This window comes from Mus pahari, chromosome 4, assembly GCF_900095145.1.
Source record: "Mus pahari chromosome 4, PAHARI_EIJ_v1.1, whole genome shotgun sequence".
NCBI lineage: Eukaryota > Metazoa > Chordata > Mammalia > Rodentia > Muridae > Mus > Mus pahari.
This window is the reverse complement of record NC_034593.1, coordinates 77969741-77985429: the sequence shown is the minus strand read 5'-3', so window position 1 is coordinate 77985429 and position 15689 is coordinate 77969741. Positions and strand designations below refer to the sequence as shown.

Below are 15689 nucleotides of genomic sequence, written 5' to 3'. Positions count from 1 at the left end.
AATACAGCATCACTCTAATACAGCATCACTCTAATATCCAAACCAGACAGGACAGAACAGCAGCCGCAGCCGCAGCCGCAGCAGCAGCAGCAGCAGCAACAGCAGCAACAACAACAACAAAAACAACAGCAACAATGATGACAACGATGACAAAAGAAAGCTACAGGCCATTATAGCTGATAGACACAGACTCAAAAATGCTAAATAAAATACTCGCAAACAGAATATAGACATACATCAAAACATATAGACAAGTTGGCTTTATCCATGAAATAAATGCAGGGGTGGTTTAACATAGACAAGTCAATAAATGTAATAAACCACATAATAGATTCAAAAACAAAACTCACATGATCATCTTAATAGGTACAGAAAAATCTTTTGACAAAATCCATCATAATTAAAGTCCTAGAGAATGTAGGACAGGAGGGAACATACAACACCATAAAGGTTGTATATGAGAAACCTACAGTCAGTATCATCCTAAACCATTGGCTCTCAACCTTTGTAATGCTGTGTGGCTCTTGAATACAATTCTTCATGTTGTGATGACCCCTAGCCATAAAATTATTTTCATTGCTACTTCATTACTGCAATTTTGCTATTGTTATGAATCATAATGTAAATATTTGATATGCAGAACATCTTTATGTGACCCCTGTGAAAGGGTTGTTTGACTCCCAAAGGGGTTGTAACCCACAGATTGAGAACCACTGCACTGAATGGAAAAAGGCTTGAAGTAATCTCATTGAGGTGAGGAATGAGACAGGGATGTCTACTGTCCCCATTCCTTTTCAACACTAGTGCTAGAAATACTAGCTGGAGTGATAAGGCTAGAGAAAGTAAAGGGATACAAATACAAAAGAAGTCAAACATTCTCTATTTACAAATGACATGAACGTATTCATTAGAGATCTCAATATTCTACTAGAAAATGTATAGAAGCAATAAACAAACTGAGTAATGTTGCAGCATACAGAATCAACTTGCACAAATCTATAGGTTTCAATTTTTCAGAGCCTACTTTAATTAGGGTTCTATAACACTTCAACCTTACCTTCCACCTACGAAGGGTAGGGGAAAAGAAATATTAATAGGAAATGGGGGTTGTGGACCTCTTTAGAACTAGTTCTTTGAGCTATTCCAATATTTGTGGTCCACAGTTCAGACCATGATCAAAACCCCAAACATGAATCAGCAGCGGCATTCCAGTCTACTCAGCAAATACCAAACATGAATCAGTAGTGGCAGTTTGAACCAGAAGAAAATGAGAGGCTCCAACCAGCATGAGTCTGCAGAAGTGGCAAGAAGCCACAGGGACACCACAAGAAGTTCTTTGGTGAGTTACTCTCTACAAAGTCACCACAAGTGAAAATCAGCATTGAGGTGCAAGATGAGCCAATGCAAGATTCTCATCAGTGAACACTAGCAGAGGAGCAAAGGGAAGCAGTGCAAAGGCTTTGTCACACTGTCTTTGGGGTTATATTTATATTCTTTCTAATTATCACACATTCTTCCACGTGTCTGCTTCAGCAAAATATCCTCTCACCTGTGTTACTTTCAGCAAAACATCATATGACATAACTGAGTCTCCAAAGAAACTAGAAATTGCCACTTAACAAACCAATCAATAGCTTTTATATATACCAATAACAAATCTATAGCAAAGGAGATCATGGACACACTTCAATTCATAATATCCCAAAGAAAATAAAATATCTAGAAATAAGCCTAACCAGGGAAGGAAAGGACTTCTACAATGAAAACTTTAAGCTCCTGAAGAAAGAGATAAGAAAGACTAGAAAATGGAAAGACTTCCCGTGCTCATGATAGAATTGACATTGTGGAAATGACCATTTTACCAAAAGTTACTTACAGATTCAGTGCAATCCCCATCAAAATCTCCATCCCACTCTTCACATCAATAGAAAAAAAATCTATCCTAACATTCATGTGAAACTGCCAAGACCTCCAGTGGTCAAACAGTGAGAGTAAATGCAGCCGTGCCATAAGGAGCTCCTCATGAGTCCGCTGTCCAGAGTGTGTGTTCCCATTTGGTAGAGCAGTACAGAGGGCCACCTGGCTGACACCATGCTCCCCTAGAACAGGACTTCCAGATACAGTTGAATGGTCCTAATCTAGGAGAGCAACAGCCATCAAAGGTGGAGGTCACTGAGGAAGCCAGGAGATATGATTACCCCTAGGGGTAGGTAGGAGCTCAGTAGGGCCCTGAAACCTGGCCACTTGGCACAGAGAGTGCAGGATGCACCGAAGCTTCACCGAAGAGCACCCTCTCTCCTGAGGAGAATGCTAAGGGTGTAACAGCTGAGGCAGGAGGTGGGAGATCTGTGGACTCATCTATGGGGTGCTGAGGTGGCCGACTTCTGGAGCCTACTACGGTCTGTGGTTCTTGCAGCTTCATCTGAGTAAATGACAAGATGCCTGGAGGATGAAGCCTCAGGGTAAGGGCAGAGCTGGCAGGCCCACGAGGGACGCCACAGGCGTCGGAACACTCACCGTATCTGTGGGGACCCTGAGTTCAGAGGCCACTGTACAAAGAAATGGAGAATTAAGATGTGGGTGCTGCTTAGAGGTCTCTGTGTCCTGTATAGTGAGGTCACCCTCTGCCCTCCATCCTTTCCCTGAGCAGCCTCCCCAACAGCAGCTCGCCATGCTGCCGAGGGCTCTCAAGGGAAGGACACTGCTTTCTATTCTGTTAGCTGTTTGATCTTAGATTAGTGCCACACATTGTAGGGAGGCAGAGGTACCATGCCTTGCCCTGGGTATGCCTTGCCACCACTATGCCAGGGCCAGAGCACTCAGCTTCCCTGGCCTCTGATTCTCATCTGTATGATGGGAGCCATCTCACTATCTGCTTATAGAATTACTGTGAAGACACGTGTGTCTACATGCAGGTTCGTGTGTGCTGTGTATGTATCTGTATCTGTATAATACCTGTTATTTTCTTAGTGTGTACAGTATCTTTGTTCTCCTTCACTGTCTTCATATATGCTGCAGTCACACACACAGGCGTAGTTCTAAGGGAGAAAATATGTCTTTATTTACCGACCTTAGATATGAACCCAGTACATGAAAACTGTTCATTGTATAATACTGTTATGGTTGCTGGAAGCGTCAGAATTTGATCCTGGAAACATTCTTTTTGGTGCTCTGTCCAATACTTGAAGGTCTCTGTGTTTCAGTTTTATCATCTACAAAATATCAATACTAATGCTTACCTAACAGGGGCTGTAAGGTTAAAGGGCCTCATATGTCCACACAGCTCTTTCTATAGAGAAAAGCCTGCTCAAGGACTTGGTCCCCCTTTTGTGGTCCTGGAAGGAAGAAAGCCAGGCTCCCTCCCTGAAGTCACCTGTCGAAGTGGAGATTTATGCATGTTACAGTGAGACTGCAGGCATGCGGCCATTGCCACAGTTGTGCAACATGCCCGTGCTGCACAGCATTCTCATATCTGTGTCCTCAGACCATGCTCGCCACAGCTCTGTAAGACTGTAGTGCCTGCTGTGACACCCTGACATCCAGACTCTGGCCCTGCCGCCTGTGAAGAGGCAGAGAATACGGGCCTTTAGATTGTGGATCATTCATGTGGATTAGTACATTAACTAATGTGAAAGTCTAATCATGTGAATTAGTACATTCGTATGAGTCCTTAAATTCAGACACTTCCCTTGCAGGGCTCAGGGCAGGGCCTGCTGTGAAGGCTGGGAAGAGTTGTAACGCCAGGTAATGAGGACAAAGGAAGTGAGAGGTGGGAGAAGTTACTCCCCCAAAGCAGGTGACTTCTAAAAAAACGACAGCAGACAGGAAGCAGATTTGCCTCTCAGCTTCAGAGAGGCACATTGTCCTTCTAGACCTTGATTTTTGCCTGTCACACTGCTCTACAGAGCTGTGAGTCTCCATTTGTACTGTCTAACGCTGCAGTTTGGGGTAGGTTTGCTATAGTACTGATAGAAAACTGATGTCAAAGGGGAGGTTTTACGGATTGAACACTCCTGTCAGTTTCTAGATCCATCCTATTAAGCTCTGGCTTGCAGTATGGTGCTTTCTGAGCAGGGTCTTTAGGGTAATCTGTCCATGATGTGGTTAGTGCTCCTCTGAGGCAGGAGAGTGATGATTTTGTCACCATCAAGAACATAGAAAGAAGACATCTGTCTGTCTGCATGCCACAAAGGAGCTCCCGTTAGAAACCTAACAGGCGAGGGTAGTGCAGAAACCTTTAATCCCGGCTCTCAAGAGTCAGAGGCAGGTGGGTATCAGTGAGTTGCAGGCCAGCCTGGTCTACATAGCAAGTTCAAGGCCAGACAGGGCTATGTAAAGAGAACCTATGAAAACAAACCCACAAAGCTTCACCGCTGTTACTGGCATTTGACGGCTGCTGGGGGCTGAGAGTCAGTGTTCTTCAGGGACACTGGCCTGAGAGACTACCCGTGCTCCAGCAGATGGCGTCACATCCATGTCCACACAGGCAGCGCTAAAGGGAGGAGCGATGGCTCAGTGGTTCAGAGCACTGACTGATATGTTTTGTAAAACATGGTATGACGTAACAGCAGGAGGAGGTGCCTTAGCAGGCCCATGCTGAGGTATCCCTCCCGCCCACCAAGGTACCAGCCATACAGCGGATCTGTATAAAATAAGGTTTATTTGGGACATGAGAAAGGGGGTTGAGACGGGAGTGGAGGCAGAGAAAGAGGGGACGGGGGGGGGGGAGAGAGAGAGAGAGAGAGAGAGAGAGAGAGAGAGAAAACAGTCTTTTTATAGCAAGCCAGACTGGTACCTGGCTGTTCCTAGGTAACTGTTGGGTGGAGCTTAGAAGAAATGCTAACATTCCTCCATTTTGGTTTAATTAAAAAAAATTAAGAAACTAGAAATAGGCGGTGGTGAAACAGGAACAAGGTCATTGTGATCTTTTGCCACTTCCTGCTGATTTTGGGGTAGCCTGTCTCTGGGAAACCAAAGAAAATAGGGATGGGGATGTTGGACCAGTCTTAGGAGAGTTGGCTGTTTCCTTGCTGTCCACGATCTTTCCGTGGGTCGGAAAGTGCAGGCCCAGTAGAAGCATCGGTGAGAGTAGACTGAAGCAGCTTCGGGTTGCTTCTCTGGAGCTGTTCTGGATGTAGATTTTGAGTAAATGCAAGATGCTGAAACACACACACACACACACACACACACACATTGGAGGCAGAATAAAGTTAAGTAGGTTTGGGAGAAAAACTTTTTCTTAGGTGTACATTTGAAACACTTAGGCCTTGGAGGTTGAGGTGAGGGGAGTCCTAAAACCAGGGAAGGGGGGAGGCGGGAATCCCACCCTCTGGAATAGGTAAGAGATAGGAACTTAGGCTATTGATTGGCAGGTGTACTTGATGGAATCTACTTAGTCCATGAAAGGTAGATCTGAGTGACTTTCCTGGAGGTTATAAGTTTATAATAATTTGTTAATAGCACAAACAGTCTTAGGGAAGACAAAAACCTTTTGTGGAGTATAAGGGGCAAGACAGCTATTTTCCTCTGTCTAGATGTATATTAATTTGACACAATGAGAAACATTTTTAAGTTTACATTTAAGAGACAATCAAAGTAAACTCAAAATTTTGACCTCGTGCATGTGATAATTGATCATACAGATTTAACATGAGAAATACCTTAAGCCTATTGTTAAAGGACAATCAAAGGAAACTTGAAATTTGAACCTGCTATTACAAAAGTTGGATTGTACAGTGGAATGTTTTATTAAAGTTAAATTAATTTATCAGAACTCCATTTTGAACCTTTGAACTCTCAAAATAACGGTGGCATAGCAAGGGGCAGGAATCTGAAGCACTTTGTATTTTAAATCAGTTTTTATCACTATCTAAGTTTTTTTTTTTTTTCCGAGACAGGGTTTCTCTGTGTAGCCCTGGCTGTCCTGGAACTCACTCTGTAGACCAGGCTGGCCTCAAACTCAGAAATCCACCTGCCTCTGCCTCCCGAGTGCTGGGATTAAAGGCGTGTGCCACCACACCCGGCTTTCTTAATTTTTTTTTGTTTTGTTTTTTGTTTTTACCATCTAAGTTTGTATGTCCTCTAACCTTTATATCTTATGATTACCCATCTCAAAACACCTTTCCATAAAGCATTTAGAGCTTTATAATTTAAGCCTTTTATTTAATTATTTACCATGGGACATAAATCTAATCACTGGGGAGTAGTCACTGTAAACTGAGTTTCTTTAGATAAGTAGCAGAAGGTTATATCTGCAAAAAGGTTACATGGGGAATTTGTGTATCTTTTATCATGAAACTGTGAGCAAGTCAAACCTGTCTACCTTTTTGATACAAGATCCCATAGTCTTAACTAGTTAACAAGTTGACTAATGAACTAATATGCTGGTGGATCACCTTGGGGTAAGGAGTTAGTTGTTTTCTAGCTGTCAAGCTGCAGTTAGTTTAGCTGTCAATGTAATCAGAAATCTGGGAAGAATTAATTGTAGTCTAGATATCAAATATTAATTAAAATGACAGAGTCCACTACCTAAACAGTTCTCCCAGGTCTCTGTGGTCTCCACTGAAACTTGGGCAGAGGCAGTCTGGCCATGAGGCCTAGAAAATGAGAGGCCTTTTCCTGTGGAGGAGGAACATGGGAGAAACGACTCACCTTGTGTTAGGCACTATGAGACATTTAAATCTCCAGGTGTCCTCTGTCCACAGTCCAGGCCGAGCCCTGGCAGTGGGCAAGGCAATGGAGCAGTCTTTCTCATGGTTATCAGACCGCAATCCAGGTAGAGTCCTTTGCTGCTGTGCCCATATCTTCTTGGAGACCTTGGGGCAGGGTCACTGTTAGGATTTGGGAGTCTCTGTCTGTCATAGCAAGCTTAAACATTTAATATTTAGCAGATCTCTGAAAAGATTGAGAGCTAGTATCTATTAAGCACATCTGAGTTAGACAATTTGTGTCTGTTTTTAATTATTTGTTCTAGCAAACAAAGAGGTTATATTGTAACTTAGTCATAGTAACAAAAACAAAGCTAAACTTATCTTTAAAGCAGTGGTCCTTAACTTTTTTTTTTTTAATAAACTTTTTTTTTTGTTGTTTTTTGTTTTTTGAGACAGGGTTTCTCTGTATAGCTCTGGCTGTCCTGGAACTCACTTTGTAGACCAGGCTGGCCTCGAACTCAGAAATCCGCCTGCCTCTGCCTTCCGAGTGCTGGGATTAAAGGCGTGTGCCACCACGCCCGGCGGTCCTTAACTTTTTACTGTTGTAAATCTTTAAAGGAATTGTACTGGCTAGTTTTGTGTGTCAACTTGACACAAGCTGGAGTTTTCACAGAGAAAGGAGCTTCAGGTGAGGAAGTGCCTCCATGAGATCCAGCAGTAAGGCATTTTCTTAATTAGTGATCAAGGGTGGAAGGGCCCACTGTGGGTGGTGCTATCCCTGGACTGGTCATCTTGGGTTCTATAAGAAAGCAGGCTGAGCAAGCCAGGGGAAGCAAGCCAGTAAGGAACATCCCTCCATGGCCTCTGCATCAGCTCCTCTCTCTTGGTTACTGCCCTGTGTGAGTTCCTGTCCTGACTTCCTTTGGTGATGAACAGCAATGTAGAAGTGTAAGCTGAATAAACCCTTTTCTCCCCAAGACAACGCTGCAGCAGGTACTTGCGAGTAAGGACTGAGGGAGACTGGTGGCCAGAGGCCGGGTTTGATATGTGAAATAGGCCTCAGTTAGCCATTTTTCCCAGGTTTCTCTGAGGGCTAACAATGGCCAGGTTTTCCTTCTTTCATTTCTTTGTTCACTTTACTTGATCATTTAAATCTGATTTTTTTTTTTTTTTTCGAGACAGGGTTTCTCTGTATAGCCTGGCTGTCCTGGAACTCACTTCGTAGACCAGGCTGGCCTCGAATTCAGAAATCCTCCTGTCTCTGCCTCCCGAGTGCTGGGATTAAAGGCATGCGCCACCATGCCCAGCTAAATCTGATTTTTAATGTTGTATTAAATACATATGATGCATTTGGATCAAGTCTGGTCCTGTCTGCAGTCCCTTTTCTGTTTCCCGCCCAATACCACCTTTCTCTCTCAATTTCATGGGCTCTCTTCTTTTAAATCATATTTATTTATTTATATCTGTATATTTTTTTAAAAAATCTGTTTTAGTGTTTTGCCTGGATGTATGTCCGTGTAAGGGTGTTGGATCTTGGAGTTACAGATGTTAGCTGCCATATTGATGCTGGGAATCCAGCCCTGGTCCTCTGTAAAAACAGTCAGTGTTAGCATTTCTTCAAGGTTCTTCCCAACAGTTCTCTAGAACAGCCAGGTACAGTCTTTGCTTGCTATAAAAAGACTGTTTGCACACATGCATGCACACACACACACACACACACACACACACACACACACGAACATGCGCACACGCACATGTGTACACACACACATCTCTCTCTCTCTGGCCTTTCCTTTCTCCCTCTTTTCTCTCCCCACTCCCCCTCTCTGTCTCTTGGTCAGCCTCTTCTCTTTCGCTCTCCTCTTTCTGTCCTTCTCTGTCCTTTCTCTTTCTCTGCCTCTACTCTCTTCTCAAACCCCTTCTCATGCCCCCAAATGCTTCATTTTACACTGGACCCATCATGGTACTTCAGGGAAGGATGTCTCAGCGTGGACCCACTTAAGGACCCCCTCTTGTGCTTGTGCACAGAGGGATCTAGTAACCACCAGGCCTGTCTCTGGCCACAGCTGGCTTAGAGCTGTTGCAGACCAGAATGGAAAAGCAGAAATCAGAGAAAAAAAATTTTTTTTGGAAGTAGAGTTTAAGAAGTTCATGGCTGCCAGCTGGAGCAAAGGGCTGGCGGCAGTGGTGTGGCAGAGTAGGGCACCAGGCGGGGAGTGAGAACAAGAGTGAGTTAAGTCTGAAACAAGATCTGGAGAGTATTTTTAGAGCCAAAGGAGTGGGGAGCAAGACCAAGAGAGCAAGCTAGGCGGATCAAGGATAGAACGAGTTGGGGATCAGGAGGAATGAAGAGGTTTGGAGTGAAGGTATGGAGAAGCTGGCACATAGGAAACCTTCCATATCCGGTTCTCTGGCAAAAGTTGTAAAAGTTCCTTCAAAGGTGTTGCTAAGTGGCCATTTCGAGTTATTATCTGGTGGGTAGTGGGGCCAGATTTAGCGTGCGAGTTGTTTGGTAGCCTTTAAGTCCAGGGGGTGTCCCAGTAGGGAGCCTGGAAGACCTGGTAAATATGACATACTCATTCAGTGAGAGTAAACGTTATCATTTCGATCTCTAAGTGTCCCAAATATAGCTACTCAGTGTCTCTGTGGCTCCTGCCGCCTACTACTCCCTACCTGGGCATATCATTGTGTCTCTGGTCAGTTACACCCACATCTCTCTACTTAAGACATTCACTGTCTCCCTTTCCCCCCAAAGCCTGCCTCAGCCTGCCTTTTCAGCTGCTTTCCTCTCTCCTCCTCAGCTGGGTAAGTGTCACCCCAGAGCAGCCTGCTTGGTCCACTATTATTACAAAAGCCACAGCAGTGCACCAGGCTGCTCCTCTTGCCCTACGGGGGCTCCATTCCCATGGAAAAGAATGCTTGGTCTCTGTGATTTGGGACACTTCTCTCGGAGGAGTCTCTCAGTTTACTTGGGGACACACAGGATTGAAATTCTTAAACCTCCTCTGTTCCGTTTGTTCTCAGCTCTTTCCTGTCATTTCCTTGCCCCTCCCTAGAAACTGCTGTCCTGCAGCTTCCTTAAGCCCTCCTGGGCCTGTGACCCTTTCTTTGCCTCTTCTCCTGGGGAGCTACCTGCTCCCAGCTCCTCTTCGGAGCTTCCGCACCTTCCTCAAGGAGCTGTGGTCCTTCATCTTCTTCCATAAGCCTTCCTGGGCTTCTGAGATCCTGTCCCTTGTCTCTCAGCTCCCTCCTGGAAGTTCCTCAGCTTTCTTAAGCCCTCAGGGCCTCACAGGACCCTTTCTCTTCTCCTCCTCAGACTCAAGGATTTTATTAAAGCCTTGCCGTTTTACTCTAAATGGCTTGGCCTCAGTACTACTCAGTCAGTATGGCATGCTTGATTTTAAATTCTCTCCTATGGTAACAGCTTATACCACTGCACAACAAACAAACAAACACAAACAAATGAACAACCTCAAATTTCTTATATCTAATCTTTCTTTACACTACACTTCAAAAAGTCTCTTTAAGGTTTTTTTCTACTTTCCACTTATAAACAACCTTTATCCCTACAGTTTCTCTCCTTCCCTGCCCCCCCAATCTTTTACTGTAAACCATCTCAGGGTTTGTAAGTTCATTGGGTATGGTTAAAAAATCTGTAACAAAATTTAGCTTAACACATGTAACAGAGGGCCTATAATATATATATATATATATATATATATATATATATATATATATGGGTAATATTACAACATTCTATATTTGGGTCTCAACTCTTGTTTAGAATATTCTGTACATATAACTTAGATTCAACTCTTGTTTAAAAAATAGATCTAGGGCTGGAGAGATGGCTCAGCAGTTAAAAGCACTGGCTGCTCTTCTGAAGGTCCTGGGTTTAAATCCCAGCAACCACATGGTGGCTCACAACCATCCGTAATGAGATCTGATGCCCTCTTCTGGGCTGTCTGGAGGCAGCTACAATATACTAACATATAATAAATAAATAAATCTTAAAAATAAAGATTTAAAAAATAGATCTACTAGAAAATAGATGGTTTTAAATAGCAACCACATGTCTGACAGCCCATCTTTACCAAGGTCAAAAAGTGTACATGCGATGTAATTTTATCACCATCTTAGTTAAGGTGACCACATGGTATAAAGCAACAATTATACAACTTCTCAGTCCTGCCGAGGCCTCTGCTTATCATTGTATCTCTCTTTCAAATACAGGGGGCAACAGCAGGGCTTCTAAATATACAGATTAGGATGAATTTTTATGTGGTGAGAAGTTCCTAAGATTATAAAGTCTACTCAGGTGAACAGGAACTGTTTTAGGGATGTATATCTCACCACTCATGTCTTTGCTAACTGCTCAACATCAGGCTTCTAGAACATTTAAATAATAAAAAACATATGCTTGATAAATAAGGTTTATACATTCCTAAGGTCTATACAGGTAATTGACTAGACCTGTGTCTAGCTCTTTGTCTTTACTGACTTTTCTAAGTTTAGTTACTTGGATAAACAGAGTCTTATAAGAAACTGGTATTTTGTAATGGTGCATCATGCAAGGAGAAAACGAACAAACGACAGCCAAAAAGGTTTCTGGTCTCTATGTGAACTGTATTTATGGTTTTGTAAAGTTTCTAGTCCTTCTGTGGAATACACTTATGGCTTAAAGTTTTGTTTTAATGCTAAAGGATCTTCAATCAAATCTTCACCACAAAGTTTTAAGGCTCAAACTTAGCAGAGATAAAGTTGTAAAATCCTGATGTTATAAAAGTACTGACTTGTAAACTGTTAAAGATAACTAAGACATGCAAGTTAATGGTCAGCCACCTTATAAATGATCAACTTCTTTAATGTACTCAAAACCATGCACAAAAGCCGTGTTCAGTACAAATGTAATTCATTTACAGGGGCAAATTTTATTTAGTATTCAATATACATTTTCAAGGTTAAGCCTAAGACTGGTAACTAAAAGCAAGAAAGAAGTTAATTTTGTTTAACTCATGAATATACAATAGATAATGATCCTCAAACTCTTCAGAGATCTGTAGATATCTGTACATATCTTCAGAGATCTGTAGATATCTGTACATATCTTCAGAGATCTGTAGAGAGTATATCTTATGTCTGTACGGATGTGACACCTGTCAATAATAAATTTGACAGCCTATAGCTCAGGCAGGAAATAGGAGGTGAGACATGCAGGTGGAGAGAGAATTCTGGGATAGAGCCAGGCTCCAGAGATCTGCCCAGGGAGATGCGAGGAGACAGACTCATGGTGCCTGAGCACATGTAACCAGCTATATGGTAGAATGTAGGTTAAGTAATTGAGTTATTTTAGTTATGATTTAGTCAGAGTAGATCTAACTAAAGACCTAACTGCGTGGCCAAGGTATCTGTAATATATTTTGAATCTGAGTCTTATTTTTGGGAGGAAGAACCAGGACTTAACTTCTACAGAGATCTACTAATACGGCATCAGATGTGTTTAATTGAAAAATATTTCCATGACAGACAGAACCGCAAGCTCCTAGAGGCAACCCTAAGATCTCAAAAGAAGATGATGGGATACAGACGACTCCACCTGGATTGCTGTAACACTAACCACTGGTTGAAACTGCCCATGCTTTACCTACCACCAGGGCTCTGCACAGATTATGTACACAATTGAGTTGACTGCTCTACTCTGCCTTGCCAAAGTGGGTCAGTTTTTCCCAGTTCCTCCACAGAAGGACTTTCTCTGACTTTCTGGGTCTGGCAGTCGAAGGCCAATGCTTTCCTGTGTAACAGTGAAAGATATAATGCTGTCTGTCCTGTGTGACAACCAAAGACCGGCTACTTCTGCCTTCAGTGAAGTCACGGAGCCCACAGGAGCCTAGGACAAACATCCAGGTGGCAGTGATACTCTGCCATTTTACTTGATACACACATACATTTGGATTGTACTTCCTGCTCTAATTTACCCTTCTCGGATCTCTGATGATATTGATCACTAACTGTAGCTGTATGTTAACAGTGGCAGGCACCCATCTCTGTATGCTAACAGTGGCAGGCACCCATCTCCTCTGTATGCTAACAGTGGCAGGCACCCATCTCCTCTGTATGCTAACAGTGGCAGGCACCCATCTCTTCTCCCCAAGGCTGCAGCTGCCATTTCTATGCAGAAGCAGACTCCAGGACTCACTTTTCTAGGGCTATTAGGTCTCTGGCTCAGAGACAAAGTCACAGTTTGCCACACTGATAGAGAAACACTCACAACAGGTTTTAATGAACTGTACAGTTCCTTTATTTAAAGGAACTTGCTTTGCAGTGACTGCTCTAAATAATCAACCATTTGTGTCTCATGGTAAACGATCAGCTGAAAAGAAAAAGCCTGACGTTTATATACGTTGTGAGGATTTAGGAAAGTGATTTGTAGGGAAGTTTGTAAATGCAAGTTGTGGTAACATGAAATCTTGAGTTGTGAAGGTCTAAGAAAGTAATTTAAGGTGTGTAAGCGCATGTTGTAAAGGTGTAAGACAGTGATTTAAAGTGATGACAGACATCTCGGATCTCTTCCCCTCTCTATGCTATTGTCATATAAAGACTTCTGAAGTTCACAGTTTTAACATTAATCAGTAGAGTTCTGACAAGCTATTAATCTAGCACCGGTAAAGCACTGCTGCGATCGCAGCCACAAGCTCAACATCGTCTTCTAAGCACAGGCTTAGCGACCTTCTCAGTCACGCTGAAAACATCTCTGTCCGACCTATATAACCAGCCTCAGGGTAGATAGGAGCAGTGTTAATGCTTTGAGCTCAGAATCATGCCTTGATGGTCCCAAGCTTTTACTCTGCCTCAAAGGCCCGAGGCCACTGCCTTTTCTACAATGCGGATTTCAGTACAGACTGCAAACCGTGGTCATGCTAATATGTCAAAAACACTTATCTTTTTGTAAACTTAAAAAAAAAAATCCTTGTAAGCTTCAGGAAGTCATGGCTTGTACCCACCTGTCACAGGTCAAATGGACTCCAGACAATTACTCCTGTCAACCAGCAACCCAAGTTTCCCACCTACTGCCTATCCCTGGTTTTGGGGCTGCTCCCTACCCCAACTACCAGGACCATGGGCCTGGAACTTTCAAGTATACACCCAAAATAAAAAGTGTCTCCTAAACTCCTTAACTTTACCTTCTGTCCTTGTCTATATATGTCCCAGCAGGTTCCAAACAGCTGCAATACTGCCAGCACCAGGTGTTCCTTGCAACCTACATGCCAGACTGCTCCAAAGCAGCCTGCACTTCCCTAGCCCCAGGTGGTCCCTCAGAACCCAGGTAGCAAGTGAAACAGATGTTCCCCAACCTACCCTTGTCTCTCCCTTCCTGGCTTTGATCAATATTCCAGTCTTCTTGGGCCCTGACAGCACCCTAATTCCAGCAGAATGTAGTTATAGATGAGATTACATTATCTTTTATCATTAGCCAAAAGGCTGGAATGTTACGTCTCAAACTCAGGACAAATGGCTAACTAAGGTGCCCATTTAATATATCAAAGCAGAGACTGGCCATCAGTCCTCCAGGCTTTCTCTGCTCCTGGATCTCTCTTGATTCACTTGCCCTGCCACCCCATGGCCCAGTTCAGTCTGAACTCATCCATATCGCTCTGGCTGTTCTCTCCCTCATATCTACAATAAACCTTCTCCACAACCATACCTTGGAGGAGACATGTCCTAGTTTTTCTCAGCCATCTGGCACCTTGATCTTGGACTTTCAGACTCCTGATCTGTAACAAATGTTTGTTATTTCAGCTGCCTGGTATACAGGGTTCTGTTTCAGCTGCCCCAAAACTAGGAAAGCAGGGATGACAGCCCTATTCCACCTTATAGGTGCTGACACAGATGCTCAGAGGGGACTCTCTCATGGTTTTGTAACTCGGGTTATCCTGAGTTCATCCATAGACAATGAAGAAGCCAACAACACTACATGGTGGCTTTGGATTAACCCCAAACAATGTAGGTGCAAGTTAAGAAATCCTAGTGTCCTAGTGAAGAGAGGCTCTGTGCTTGGCTGGCCCAGACCTGCTGAGAAGCCAAGGCTGAGCAATAGCAAGGAACGGAGAGGTCCCCAGCTTTTACCTGCATGTTTCCGTCTTGGCTGAGTTCTCCGTACTTCTGTGTAAATCACGTTTTCTACAGGGTCTATTTAGGAAGAAGGCAAAATTTCAGAGGCCAATAAGGAGCTTCCTTCTCTTCTCAGCTACCCCTTGACCAGTTTGTTCTCTAGAAGGATTATAGCCCTCCAGGCTTTATCTTCTCCCTGATGCTGCTCCAATATGTATCTTGTGATTTCTGCCAACCCCAAGACCAGAGGGCTCTTGTCCTCACCATTGCTGTACACTGGCTGCAGTTCTATACAGGCTGGTACATTGTAATAGGTGGGCTCCTGGGGTTCTGAATCTGAAGGGCTCCTGTAAGATAGAAACACTGATGTTTCCCGGAGTGAGACGAAGGGAATAGTGATCCCTCCTAAGGAGTTCTCCACCAACATTGTTCTGTTTCTATGCTGTGCCCCCATGGTATGTAAGAGGAACCATGCTAATACTTGTAAGGATTTAGTTCTGTTTTGTTCCCATTTTATATGTGTAAGCAACGAGTGTTCTATAAAGCGAAGTGGCTTACCATCACCACTAAACTAGAAAAGAGGAAGAGCCAAGATTTAAAACAGGCTGAGGCCCCTTTCAGAGACATCAATCTCATAGAAACAAAGACCCCTGGGAACTCCTGTGGTTTGGACGATGCCGCTAAGGGAGGCTCGATGGCACTTTGTGAGCTGTACGATGGCTCTTAAAGCGAGCCTTCAGGATGCAAGATGGAGGCATGGTGGCAGTCTTCTCACAGATCCTACTTGGCAGAGTGACTCCTCTAGGTGTGAGGTATGTGCCCCACGTTCTTGGCTGTCATTGCAGCAGATTTTGATCAGGCAGGCCATGCCTAGAGATTTCTAGGCTAATTAAGCTATATCATCTCAAGATATGGGTGGATTCAGTGTCT

General features: G+C 43.5%; 1 protein-coding gene across 1 annotated transcript in view; it reads right to left on the bottom strand.

The window, feature by feature from the left end:
* Positions 1–4894: 4894 nt before the first annotated feature.
* Positions 4895–15689, bottom strand: part of LOC110320571 (Fc receptor-like protein 5) — a 29380-nt gene continuing 18585 nt past the window's right edge. Inside the window, exons 10-13 of the mRNA XM_021196649.1 lie at positions 15024–15106; positions 14775–14837; positions 14353–14422; positions 4895–5128 (exon numbers count right to left, since the gene is read on the bottom strand). Coding sequence (XP_021052308.1) covers positions 14370–14422; positions 14775–14837; positions 15024–15106 — 199 coding nt within the window. The 3' untranslated portion in view covers positions 4895–5128; positions 14353–14369. The remainder of the gene's footprint in view (positions 5129–14352; positions 14423–14774; positions 14838–15023; positions 15107–15689) is intronic.